The following is a 13,258-nucleotide window of genomic DNA, read 5'->3' on the forward strand; positions in this document are numbered from 1 at the left end:
AGAGTGTTTAGTCTATGGGAGAAAAAAGTAGTAAGAAAATGTCATCACACAACAAGAAGATGAGGGGAAAAAAGGTGGAAATAGGAGGAGCTTCCAGGCTGGTAAACACATTGACATGCTGGGAAAATGGAAGGTGGTGCGTCCTGAAAAGGTCATGAAAGTTCTGTGTCAACCCCCCACCCCAATACCTCATCCTATGCATCTCTTCTTCCATTTGGCTGTTCCTGAGTTGTATCCTTTATATAAACTGGTAAGTAACCAAAAAGAAAAAGAGAAAAAGCACTGCCAGTTGTCCACCAAACTCAACTTGTAGAAAGAAAAAAAAGCAAATGACTGAGAAGGAGGGGCCACAAGGATAAAGATGGAAGCAGGTGAGGTCAGGATGATTTCAAGGAAATCAAATGAAACTAAACTTCAGAAATCTGACTGTGGTCAACAGCTGAGGCATAACACCCAGTGCATATTTATATTAGATAATCTCTTAAGGAGCCTTCCAACTCTAAACACCTGTCTACCTAAGGGTTCAAGACCAGTATGGTCTGTAATACCCCCTTAGCTACTCCCTAGGACAAACCCATTTCTATTTTAATAAACAGTAAGAATTTAAGTTTAAATGAGGGAGAATAACATATCCATATCCCCACACTCCCAAATAAGACAACTCAGGATAAAAGTGGTAGCCAATTACGTTTTGTAGCTGGCAGTTTAAAAAAACTACCTCAGTTCACTAGAAGTACGAAATAAGATTTCAATACATAATAAAGTATCTAAAAAGCTCCTAGAAAATGGGATTAAAATGGAACCTCAACACTTACAATGTAACCTGCATAGTCTTCATTTTCAACGAAGGAATCGTGAAGCCAGATAAATTCCTCATGTTGTCGAACAACTGAAAACTCGTTTTGTTTAAAATTTGGCAATGAACTCTGCAAAGAAAGAGATTCTCTCAAATAAAAATCGAAGTGACACTAAAAACACTTTCAACATTTTATACCTTATTTTTTAAAATTAGTCTTTCATGAAAGATTCTCAGTGCTTTTACACTCTATTATGAAAACCCTGAGACACCCAGACAAAATTATCCTGGGATCTTTGAGAAAATAAGCTGACAGCCTCTTATCATATTGTACTTCTACCATTACAAAGTTATCCTATAAATATATCAAACTCAACTATTCAAACAAAGAAAAATAGATCACAATCTGAAAATGTGACTGAGAACTGAAATCTAAAAAGAAAATAGCCTGTTAAAACAGTAATTTGGGCTTCTCTGGTGGCGCAGTGGTTGAGAGTCCGCCTGCCGATGCAGGGGACATGGGTTTGTGCCCCTGTCCGGGAAGATCCCACATGCCACGGAGCGGCTGGGCCTGTGAGCCATGGCCGCTGAGCCTGCACCTGCGGAGCCTGTGCTCCGCAACGGGAGAGGCCACAACAGTGACACGCCCACGTACCGCAAAAAAAAAACCCCAGTAATTTAACTGAAGGAATATAACAAAATTGAAAATAACAAGAATGGTAAAAGATATTAAAGTCTAGAGAAAATTAAATTTGTACTATGTCTAAGTTCTATGATTAATTCTCAAATGTTAATCTTTAAAAAGTACATTTCCCTAAAACGTTTTGTTAAAATAACAGCAGTGAATTATAAACTAAAATAGAATTTCTAATTATGTTCAAAGCCAAAATTTTAGTCAATATATTATTACATATGTAACATTAGCACAATAACTAAAATAACAGAAGTACAAAATCCCATTTACCTTTGTGTGAACAGTGAATTTTACTTTATCTCTCTCACTAAGAGCATCAGAAATGTCCACCTGCAGAGCAGCATCACTTTGAAGATCTACATTTATTGCTTTAAGCTAGAAAAAGAAAATAATAACTCAATGAAAATTCTGAAGGCTTTTATACAATTTAATTCTTCTCCCAGACAATAAGACAATGCAAAAACAAAACTAAAGAATCTGAAATCTAAAAAGTACTCAAGTTCATTGACTCTATATATCTATATCTGTATCTATCTATTTATCTATCTGTCTCTATCTTTTGGGGGGAGGTGCTTTGGGTATGTTATTATCTTAACCAATTTTCATTCTACACCATGCAACTATACTTTGCTCTGTATGAGTCAATGTGCTAAACATTATTACAGTTTCACCCAAAAAGTAAACTATTTTCCAAGAAGATGGTCCTTTAAAAGTTCAAGTGTTCTAAAATGTATCTACCTTTAAGAACAAGAAAAATAATAAAAAGAATATTGGCCAATCATTTAAATTCTATTGCTTATTTTAATTTAGGAATATACAATAAAACTATTAATGATAATTAAATATATTACATATATATATTATGTATATGTAAAGTGCTAAAAAAACATATAATACTCAATAATTAACTCCTGTGATATGAATTAAATTTTACTCTACAGTACTCTTTAATTCTTCTAAATTAAATTTTACTCTATACACCCATTTCTATTTACCCATTTATGAGAAAACTTCTCCACATATAATTCTAATCATAATTCTACTTATAATTCTTAAATTTCATCCATTTTTCTTCCCCTTTAAACAAATAAACATTCTAACATCTTTGGGTAACTTGGAGATTTACAAAAGAAGCAAACACACTAAAAGATAAAGTCTCAGCCAGCTGCAAAGATATGAAATATTTAAAGTGTAACTAAGTAGCTTGCTTCAAATACTCTAGTTGTAAAAGCCAGGACTGACTTTGGAATCTTACTTAGTCATTAGTGTTTCAAATTTCAATTACAATGCAAATGGAAAAAATGCTGGAAGCAAAACGGTTTATTCTATGATCTCAATTACATTAAAAAATGCAAAAATGGTTCTGAAGAACCTAGGGGCAGGACAGGAATAAAGACGCAGACGTAGAGAATGGACTTGAGGACACGGGGACGGGGAAGGGTAAGCTGGGACAAAGTGAGAGAGTGGCATGGACTTATATACACTACCAAATGTAAAATAGAGAGCTAGTGGGAAGCAGCCGCATAGCACAGGGAGATCAGCTCAGTGCTTTGTGACCACCTAGAGGGGTGGGATAGGGAGGGTTCGAGGGAGACGAAAAGAGGGAGGAGATATGGGGATATATGTATATGTATAGCTGATTCACTTTGATGTAAAGCAGAAACTAACACACCATTGTAAAGCAATTATACTCTAACAAAGATGTTAAAAAATGCATACATAAAAGGCTTATAGGAGGGCTTCCCTGGTGGCGCAGTGGTTGAGAGTCCGCCTGCCGATGCAGGGGACGCGGGTTCGTGCCCCGGTCCGGGAGGATCCCACATGCCGCGGAGCGGCTGGGCCCGTGAGCCATGGCCATTGAGCCTGCGCGTCCGGAGCCTGTGCTCCGCAACGGGAGAGGCCACAACAGTGAGAGGCCCGCGTACCGTAAAAAAAAAAAAAAAAAAAAAAAAAAGGCTTATAGGAAATACAACAAAATGTGAGTTGCAGTGGATTTGCTTCTTTGTGTATTCTTTTATTCTCCCAACTTTCCACAATATGCATGTATTACTTTTATAAATAGGAAAAAAATAAGCCTTTAAGAAATCTTGTGATTTATTAAAAGATGAATATTGTGAAGTTTTCCATTAAATAGGGTTGTTTATAAGTAATGAAAGTAACATACTATTTCATTTTTGCTCTTTTGGTTCTGTATTGACTAGACATGTTTTTAAAAAATAAATACCATTACATACAATCTAACTTAAGAGTCACAGAAGAAATTAATCACTATTTAAATTGCATGGCCTTTAATGAAAACTTTATTCATAACTTTAATAAGTTTATATTAAAATAAATTTCAATCAGTAATCATATTTTTAAAAGTTAATACTATAAACTTACATAAAAATAGTTTAAAATATTTTAAAAATTGCTATTGTACTCAATGCTACATGTAGTCCACTGTCTGATAAAAGAAATGAACTTAAAGGTTGTTTTGAATTACAAAGAAGTATTCTTTTTCATTTTCCAACTATCTTCATTGCTTCTGAAGTATTGGAAACATTAGAGAGTACTTTGTTCTTTGGTTTTCTTGCTTTTATTTAGCCTTATGTCTTCAAACTGTCCTTCCTACCTGCCCTCTAACCCCTTACCTTAATTCTAATTTAAGAAATCTGTTTCCTTATTTCTTTTTACTCACATTCAAGCCACTCTTAAGATGTTTATTGTGGTGGGATGAATTACAGCTCCCCAAAAGACATCCATATCCAATTCCCTGTGGATGTTTCCTTATATGGTAAAAAAGATGGGGAGATTATCCTGGATTATCCAGGTGGGTCCTAAATACAATTACATGTACCTTTATAAGAAGGAGGCAGAGGGAGATTTGACACAGACAAAAGAAGAGAAGGCAACTTAACTACGGAGGCAGAGATTAGAGTGGTAAAGCCACAAGCCAAGGATTGCAGGCAGCCACGAGAAAGCTGGAAGAGACAAGTAACTAATTCTTCGCTAGAGCCTCAGGGAGCGTGGCCCTGCCAACACCTTGATCTCAGCTCAGTGATAGTGATTTCAGACTTCGGGCCTGCAGAACTGTGAGAGAATAAATTCTGTTGTGTTAACCCGTCAGGTTTGCAGTAATTTGTTATAGCAGCCACAGGAAACTCATAAATTTATCATATGGTTTTTGGAATAATAACCTTGGCAGTTCTCCATTTCTTGTTTTCACTGCCTAGTCTAGGATTTTTCAGACACAACTCATAAGACTCAACCTGGATGCTTGTTAAAAAATACAGAATCCCACGCCCTATCCCAGACGTATCAAAACAGAATCTTCGGAATCAGCCTTAAAAACCGTACTTGGGAACACCGCCCTACATTTTCCAGGTTGTCTTTGTCTTTACATTCTGTCAAAACTTCATCTCAACTGCTAATATTTTCTTTTCAATGATTATATAAAATATTTCTGCCAGATTTCATATCTCTAAGTATATTTTAATTTTCAGGTTTATTTTCTTTTTTTTTAACCGTTGTGCCATCAATTTGGAAACACACCTTTCAGGATTTCTACATATGAAGGGCTGTTATTTTTTCTTCCAATTTAAGATTATTTTAAATTATTAAAATATTTCTCTGTCTTCCATTTCGTTATCCTTTTATACCAAATACACTGTTCCCCTTTTTTTGCTTTGTTTTGTCTGACAGTAAAACACCTGGTTTTTTAAAATTCTAACTTATCAATAAAAAATATTCCTGTATTATACATTTACCACTTTTGGTCTTGTACTTTATTTTTTAGGTATAGTTTACATATAATGAACTGCAGATTTTAAGTATATGGTTTGAAGAGTTTAAACAAATATGTAGGTTACACCCCTGTAATCATCACCTTAATTATGATATGGAACATTTCCATCAGCCCCAGAAGTTCCCTCCTTTGTTTTTATTCCTCTACTTCTTATTTTCTAACTCTTTGATAAGTTCTCTCTTGTATGCCTTATTAAAGCATATTAAAGCACTGGAAAATATGTCTTCCAATCAATTGTACCTTAGATTTAATAAAATATCATATTGTAAATTTAGTGTGTGGTTTTTTTTGTTTTTGTTTTTTTGGCCATGAGGCACAGCTTGCAGGATCTGCAGGATCCTAGCTCCCCAACCGGGGTGGAACCCAGGCCCCCTGCAGTGGAATCACAGAGTCCTAACCACTGGACATCAGGGAATTCCTGTAAATTTAGTGTTAATTACATAAAATGTACACAGATTTTCCAGGTGGATTTTCTTCTCTGTTTACAGAAAAGTCAATAATTTTAGACAGTTTTCCTTAAGGGGAAGAGTCAAAGCAAACAACTTGTGATTCATCAACATTTAATTAACTGTGCAAGTAGTGAGGTCAGTTTGAGGAAATTCTAACTGGACTACATTCACCAGTTTAATCCTTATCTGGGCCAATAAACTTTGTACTTTCTTTTGTCAAAGACTGACTAGGTTAAACACTTGTATCATGGTCAAGAGAAAGCCCAGGCAGAGAAAATGATTAAGCAACACAAACACACTATCCTTAGAAAAATAATCTAAAGACACTGCCCTACTGCTGATAGATTAATTCTTCATATATAATTACTTAGTAAAGAGGACATTCACTACTAGTTTACTACACTGATGCGTTTACACGTTAAAGTATCAACCTTATGACACTCCTAAAAACTTAACTGTTAATCTTTTGCCAGAGAAGTACATGTACAGAGACGGATGGATGCATGGAGGAGGAAGAAGGAAAATAACTGATTATTGCAACAGCCTCCCAACTGGTCTCTTGCTTCTGCCTTTTTCCCTCTTCAATCTATATTCCTTATAGGGCCACTGGAACCATACCACTAAACTAGAAATCACTCTTCTGCTCAAAACCTAAGGGGTTCCCACTTAGAGAAAAGCCTAATCTTTACAGTGGCCCCCCAGGCCCTATTCTTCTGGCTCACTGCAGCCCTGAAAGAAAGGCGTGAACCATAACAGGGCTAAGAAACTATTTCTAGGGAATTACAGTATAATCAGTGAAAAACCCCATGAGACAGACAGAAATTCTGTTAAGTTCACTAACTCAGGCCAAAATTTAAATCTATTTTACTCCTAGTCCAGTTATGATTTTAAAAACTTTTTTATTGAAGTACAGTTGATTTACAACCAGTTATGATTTTGGAAGTCCTGTAGTAAATTATTTCCATTATGATATTCTGTATACTCAGCAGTCAAATCAATGGTTGATTATACATATATTTTCTGGAAACTAGATTTCCTTTCATCCATCATACCAGAAACAACAAAACATTACTAGAGTCGCATGATGTCACTCCAATGCCTTTCTTGCTGGTCTTGTCAACTCCCATTGCTCTTTTGCTGTACTTGGCTTGCAAATTCCCACATGGAGGATCAATTCAACCATCAACTTTCTTTGCTTTTTTGAACTGAGTGTGGCTAGAGAAAAGTCACAACTGTCTGTGCTTGTCCACTACAAATTATTGCTCTCCCAACTCCATTAGACTCTTAAAACCATTCAACAGTCCAGGGCCGATCTGCTCAGCTCCCCTTCTGATTCCCTGAGCAACCACTCCAAAGCTTTACTATCTCAACCCTCGACTGCATTTCCACGCCTATGCTCAACAAGTGACCCTGTCTCCCACACCCCCAAGAAATAAACACTAGCAGCTGTTTTCCCTCAGACCCATCAATAAGCCTTTCTATGAATAGATCTGTACTCACCATCTCCTCTGCATTCTCAGGAGTGGTGTCCCATGGAGAGCAGAGCTCTCCGGCTACCTGAGCAGGTAATCTTCCTGTTGGCTCTAGAACCTGCTCGTACACTGCTCTTCTAGTCAAGTTAGCCCTGGTCTCAAAACACTTCCACACAGTGAGGACCTAATTTCCAAATCCAATACTTTGCAGTCTTCTTGATCTCTCTTCGGTATTTTGCCTCAATGATCATTCTGACCATGTCCTTAAAACTCTCTCAACTTCTGGGGACTCTTTTCATTTTCTCCCCACCTATCTCAGCCCCATCAGTTAGTCCATTTCTTCTCCTTGGCCTGTGAATGCTGTTTCCCGCTGGGTACTATCTAGCGTTGGCAAACTCAGCCATTGACTAATAACTCTGAAATTTATACCTTCAACTCACACCTCTTATTCTAAGTTCCCAATCATAATTTCAAATTACTAACTAGACATATCCACCTGGATGTATTTACTTATTAAACAACTGAGTGCCTTCAACGTGCCAACCACTGTCAGATGTGCTTGCGACAGAGCGATGAAAGGACACAATCTTCACCCTTTCAGATCTTACTTTCTAGTTTGGCAGGGAAGGGATTAGACACTTCACAGGCACTTCAAATCCAACATATCTGAAAACCAAACTTATTATCTACCTTCTAACTCTGCTATTCTCTCGTATATTCCTCATCTCCTTCTCCTCTGTCTAGCGCATGTATTTATTCAGCCACTATGCCCTGTGCATTCTATCTCCTAAACATCTCTCTGCTATGTCCCCTCCTTCATCCCTTCTTCCACTGCCTTAGTTCTACCTTTAACATTTCTCATCTGGACTGCCACCAACAGCCTGGTAACTGGTTTCTCTGCTTTCTGCAAGGAAGAAGCAATCCACCTTCCACATCGGAGTCATCTACAATGCTATTTTCATCTGGGCATATGTCCTTCCTAGCTGGTGATCCCTCAGGACTTCCCACATTATGCACTTTATCTGTATTACCCATATCTACTCCTGCTTCCAGTAAGAAAAAGTGCTCCAGGTGGAACCTAATGACCTACCTACACGTTATCCTCTCTGCTGGCAAGCCTTCCCCATCCCTGGGAGCCTACACAATCAACATTTAAGGCTTAGCTCCTGTAGGCAACAGCACAGTGGTTAACAGCCCAGTACCTATAGCTAGACTCCCTGAGTTTGAATACAGCTCATACCGGCTGTATGAACCAGGGCAGGTTATTTCATCTCTCTGAACCTCACTTTTCCTTTCCCAAGTAGGAATAATAGTAGCAGTTACTTCACAGGGATTTGAGAATTGAGTTGATGTGTGGAAAGTCCCTAGTATGCAGCAAACACTTCATCAGTGTGTAGCTATCATTATGTCTTCACTCTCCTTCGTACTCCCACAGCACTTCACCCGTAAGCTCCTCACTACACTGCCATGGCCCCAGGGCATGAACTTTCTCTTCTTCCTCTGCCAACATTCATCTTATCCTTTGCCAACAAAATCTATGTCACGTTTTTTTGTTTTGTTTTTTTTTCTGGTACACGGGCCTCTCACCACTGTTGTGGCTTCTCCTGTTGCGGAGCACAGGCTCCGGACGCACAGGCTCAGCGGCCATGGCTCACGGGCCCAGCCGCTCTGTGGCATGTGGGATCTTCCCGGACCGGGGCACGAACCCGTGTCCCCTGCAGCGGCAGGCGGACTCTCAACCACTGCACCACCAGGGAAGCCCTATGTCACATTTTTATCGGAAATAACTATCAATAAATGTGGAATGTGTTCAAGCTAAATGCTGAGTAGGTACAAAAGAAAATGCAAACATCTGGGCCAAGTCTTAAATGATAAGTTAAATTTCATGTGAAAAAAAAGGTGAGGGGAAAAAAAACACTCCACAACATTGAGAAGCATGCATAAAGCAGACATTAAAGTGCAGAGGTGGTTGGGCAATGACAAGTAGACTAGAATATGCCGTGTGTGTGGGGGGGGGGCAGGGGCATCTTGAGAAATGAAGTCAGCCAGAAAGGGTTATGAACGGTGTTCAATGCTAGCATAAGGAGTTTGGACCTTACTGCAAAAAGAACTGGGTCCCCGTAAGTCCTTGTGACTATTGGTGCCATATGATCTAATCATTTCAGTTAGGTAACGACCAGTCATGTGCAGTCTGGACTGGAAAGTAGAGAGCCTGGAGACAGACCAAGGACAGATACTGCTACAGTCCAGGCAAGAGACAGAGGGACCTTAACTGCGGCCATGTAAATGAAAGATGGGCTAACAACATTTCTGAGGTTAAATTATCTGGCCTCAGTGACTGTTCTGGTATGGGGATGAAGGTTATGATTCAGAAGCTTCTTGCATGAAGGACTGGAAATGTCGACATTAATGAAGATAAGGAATAAGAGGGAGGAGCAAGGCTAGGAGTCCAGGAGAGGTGCACTTCCTCCACCTGAAGTAATTCTGAAAACAATAAACATATTATTTAGAATTCAAATCAAATGCTAAGAGAATTACGCCATCATGCTGGCACATACTGCTCTATTTAACAAGCACATCAGAGCAAAATGTGCCCAGTTCAAAGGGCTCATTTGTTTACTAAATAATATGTTACTGTCCTTCCTTTGGGAAAGAAAAAAATACCCTATTATGCAGAGGTGTAACCGAAGAGATCAAAAAGTGGCCAATAATTTTCAATATTGTGTATTCTTAAAGTCTGCTTTTTAAGTTTCTCACAAAACAGTATATTCTTAAGGCTGTAAGACTCTCGTCTGTTCCAAATATCATAATGAAAATTTAAGGCTGCTTAAAAATGTATTTAAAAATGCTGTCTTTAATTTTGCTTACTTGCTGCTTTGGATGAAATGCTTGAACTATTATTTTTGAATCTGTGATGTCCCCCCTACAATTTGTATCAAATATGTACTTCATGCTTTTTCTCTATCAAGACTTTCTTAAAAGGCTGAACAAGACAATCTAAACTAAAAGTGCAATGCCTAAAAGTTCTAATCTATTTATGGCAATCTATTTCTATCAGGACAAACACAATATAAGGAAATTTAAACAGGCCTGAAATTTCTGTTCCTGAAATGAGGAAATAGCAGGATAACTTTGTGCAGCCATAATCAGACCTCAGTGTACAATGGCATCTTCTTGCTTGTTAACAAAGTAGTTATCTGTCCTCCCTACCTCAAGAGACTGATTTACTAGAGGGTGGGCCCAGAAACTTTTGACTTTAGTTTTTCAAACACCCCAGGTGATTCTGATGCAAGTGTTTCAAGGTGACTTTGAGAAATACGTGCACTGGCTTTGATGTCAGCAACATGGTTTAAAGTCCACCTTTCTCACCCACTGACTGTGTGACTTCAGACTACTTACTTAGTTTCTCTGAGGTTCAGATTTCTCATCTGTAAATGGGGGATACTAAAAGCTTCACAAGGATGATAAGAGGATATAATGAAACAATGCTTACACAGTGCTAACACAGTGCCCAGATATGACTATTACTATGATTCACCTACCCTGGAAGATACATATACACATTCATACACATGCACTTTGACTTAAGATTCATTAGAACCTAAAATTTTAAGAAATAACCAGAAATCCTACATGATGCTTTCATGTTAACTAGTAATTCTAAATGATGCTTTTCTGTAAACTGAGAAATTTATTAATTCATCGTTTATAAAAATATGCAGCACCTTCTGCATCTTTCTTACCATTTTAAAGCTTTATAAAGGTCATCAGTTAATACTAACTACCTTATCTCTTATTTAAAAAAAACAGGAATAACATCCTATAAGAATATTTTATCACCTGTCCCAAATCGACTAACAGACGTGTCTCTCACATTGTCTAAGATAAATAAGTAAAAGCAAAACGGAAAACTAAAGTGCAAACTGTTAAATGTGAAGGAACCATGGAACGTTGCTGAGCTGCAATCATCATGTATCAGTATTTTTCAAGTGCTCACTTGTACAAGGCACTATACAGATTACTACCCTTCGGCCAAGGTAAATGGGGGGAGAGAGTGGGAGGGAGAAATCACAGCCCTGAAGGCCCTTTCTGAACTGAAATGCATTGCCTCAAATCACCACCAAGGGATCTCTGCAAAAGATGTATTTTTTTGGACATTAGGAAAAGTAAAGGTACTGTGGACTACCAGCACTTTACAAAATCTGGTAGGACAGTGGAGAAGAGTTTAGATTCGGCGACTGTAAAATCCCGTGCAAAAGGGTAATTTAGAACAAGCTCGTACTATAATGTTTTAGAGGGTAAGAAGGGTGGGCGAGGGCGGGTTCGAGAGGTCCCCAAGGGGAAATTGAAGGTGCCGGCAGGAAGGTCTGACAATGGGTTTTCATAGCCCCCAACGAGGTGGCGGTGGGTGTCCAGCTCCGGCCTCCACCTCCACTTCCCCACCTGCACCCGGACCGGGCGGGGAAGGAGGTCCACCGAAGAGTCGGAGCCGAGGCGGGGGCCAAGAGCGGCCGCGGGTCCCCGGGAAATCAGAATCGAACGGCCCCAAGGGAGGAAGGGCTGCAGGAGGGCGGGGCGCGGTGCGGCGAGGAAATCGAAAGGAGGCCGGCGGGGAGGGGGTGCCGCGCGGCCGGAGACACCCCGCTCCCGTACCACACCCCTGGACCAAGGCGGGGGAGGGAGGGTCCCGCGAGCCAGAAGGAGGCATAACTTACTCCGCGGTCCTCCTCTGAGAGGAAGTCGGGGCCGTCGTCCAGGCCTTCCTGCGAGGTCGGCGGGGCCCGGCGCGCCGGGGAAAGGATGGAGTTGGGGGGACACAAGGAGAGACATTAGTGTCAGGCCGGCGCGGCCCCCGTACCCGCCCCGCGCCCGCCGCCCCCACCGCGCGCCCGGGGCTCGGCGCCGCGGACACCCACCATCATGGCTGCTCCGAGGCGAGGGCTGGCGCAGGCGCGCACCGCACCGCTGGCCGGAGGGAGCCGGCGGCGGCAGGCAAGCGGGGCGGGGCCGGCGGCGGGGCCTCGGAGCAGCCCCGCCCCGCCCGCCCCGACGGGGCCAGGGTCCGAGAGCGCGGAAGAAGGAAGGAAGTACCCTCCGCCCAAGGTCGAAGCACCCTTGGCCGAGAGGGCCCGAAGGCCCAGGCTCACGTGTCTGGAGACAGCTCGCGGCTGGGCGGCTCTGATCCCAGAAGGGCCGAAGGCCACCTGGGGAGCTGTCCAGTTCCCGTTCTCTGAGGGCGGCGGCGAAAAACCAAGCAAGCACCCTCCGGAACCCACAGTAAATCATCTAGTCTTTGTATAGTGCCACACGATAATTAATCACAATTAATATTTTGCCCGTAGAAGTTGTGGGAACCCAGGCCCTTTACACCGTCATCAGTCAGGGGCTGTAATCAAGCTTTTACTGCTAGCGAGGCAATAACTATCTCAGGGTTTGGGGCGCTAATGGTTGAGCATTACGTAAATGAGCTGTTCACATTACAAGAGTATTCCTTTTCTTTATACCAAGAAATGTCCCCAGACCTACTCTAACTGTCCAGTTGTAGAGCACCACACGGGTGCTTGAGACAAGACAAAAATTCCTTACCCCCGCCCCACTTTTTCTATTACACACACGCACAAACAAGCAATCCTGTACTCCCATTCAGTTAATGGCATCCGTATCTTCAGATGTTCAGACCAGAAACCTAAGTCCCATTCAAGTCCTTCCTTCCTCTCCCTCACTCGTTACACCATTTAGTAACCAAATCCTATTACATCTGTAATTTATCATGTGCCATTACCTCTTAAACTGGTCTCATTCCTCCTCCCAACCCCCTTCCACAGCAATTACACTCAGCATCTCTTGTCTGGCCTGTTTTTTAAAAACCATTTAAAAAAACTGAAGTAGAGTTAATTTACAATGTTGTATTAGTTTCAGGTGTACAGCAAAGTGATTAAGTTTTATATATATATACATGTATATACATATATATATTCTTTATCAGATTCTTTTCCATTATAGGTTACTACAAGATACTGAATATAGTTCCCTGTGCTATACAGTAGGTCCTTGTTTATC

General features: G+C 40.6%; 1 protein-coding gene across 1 annotated transcript in view; it reads right to left on the reverse strand.

Moving 5' to 3' along the window:
• The window catches only part of SNX6 (sorting nexin 6), a 56,771-nt gene extending 44,728 nt beyond the window's left edge, over positions 1-12,043 (reverse strand). The window contains 4 exon segments of the mRNA XM_081228819.1: positions 816-926; positions 1,761-1,865; positions 11,914-11,983; positions 11,985-12,043. Of these exon segments, the coding sequence (XP_081084945.1) occupies positions 816-926; positions 1,761-1,865; positions 11,914-11,983; positions 11,985-12,028 (330 nt within the window). The 5' untranslated portion in view covers positions 12,029-12,043.
• Between the last annotated feature and the right edge of the window lie 1,215 nt (positions 12,044-13,258).

The sequence above is a fragment of the Mesoplodon bidens genome (genome assembly GCF_964165515.1).
Source record: "Mesoplodon bidens genome assembly, chromosome: 3".
Taxonomy (NCBI): Eukaryota; Metazoa; Chordata; class Mammalia; order Artiodactyla; family Ziphiidae; genus Mesoplodon; species Mesoplodon bidens.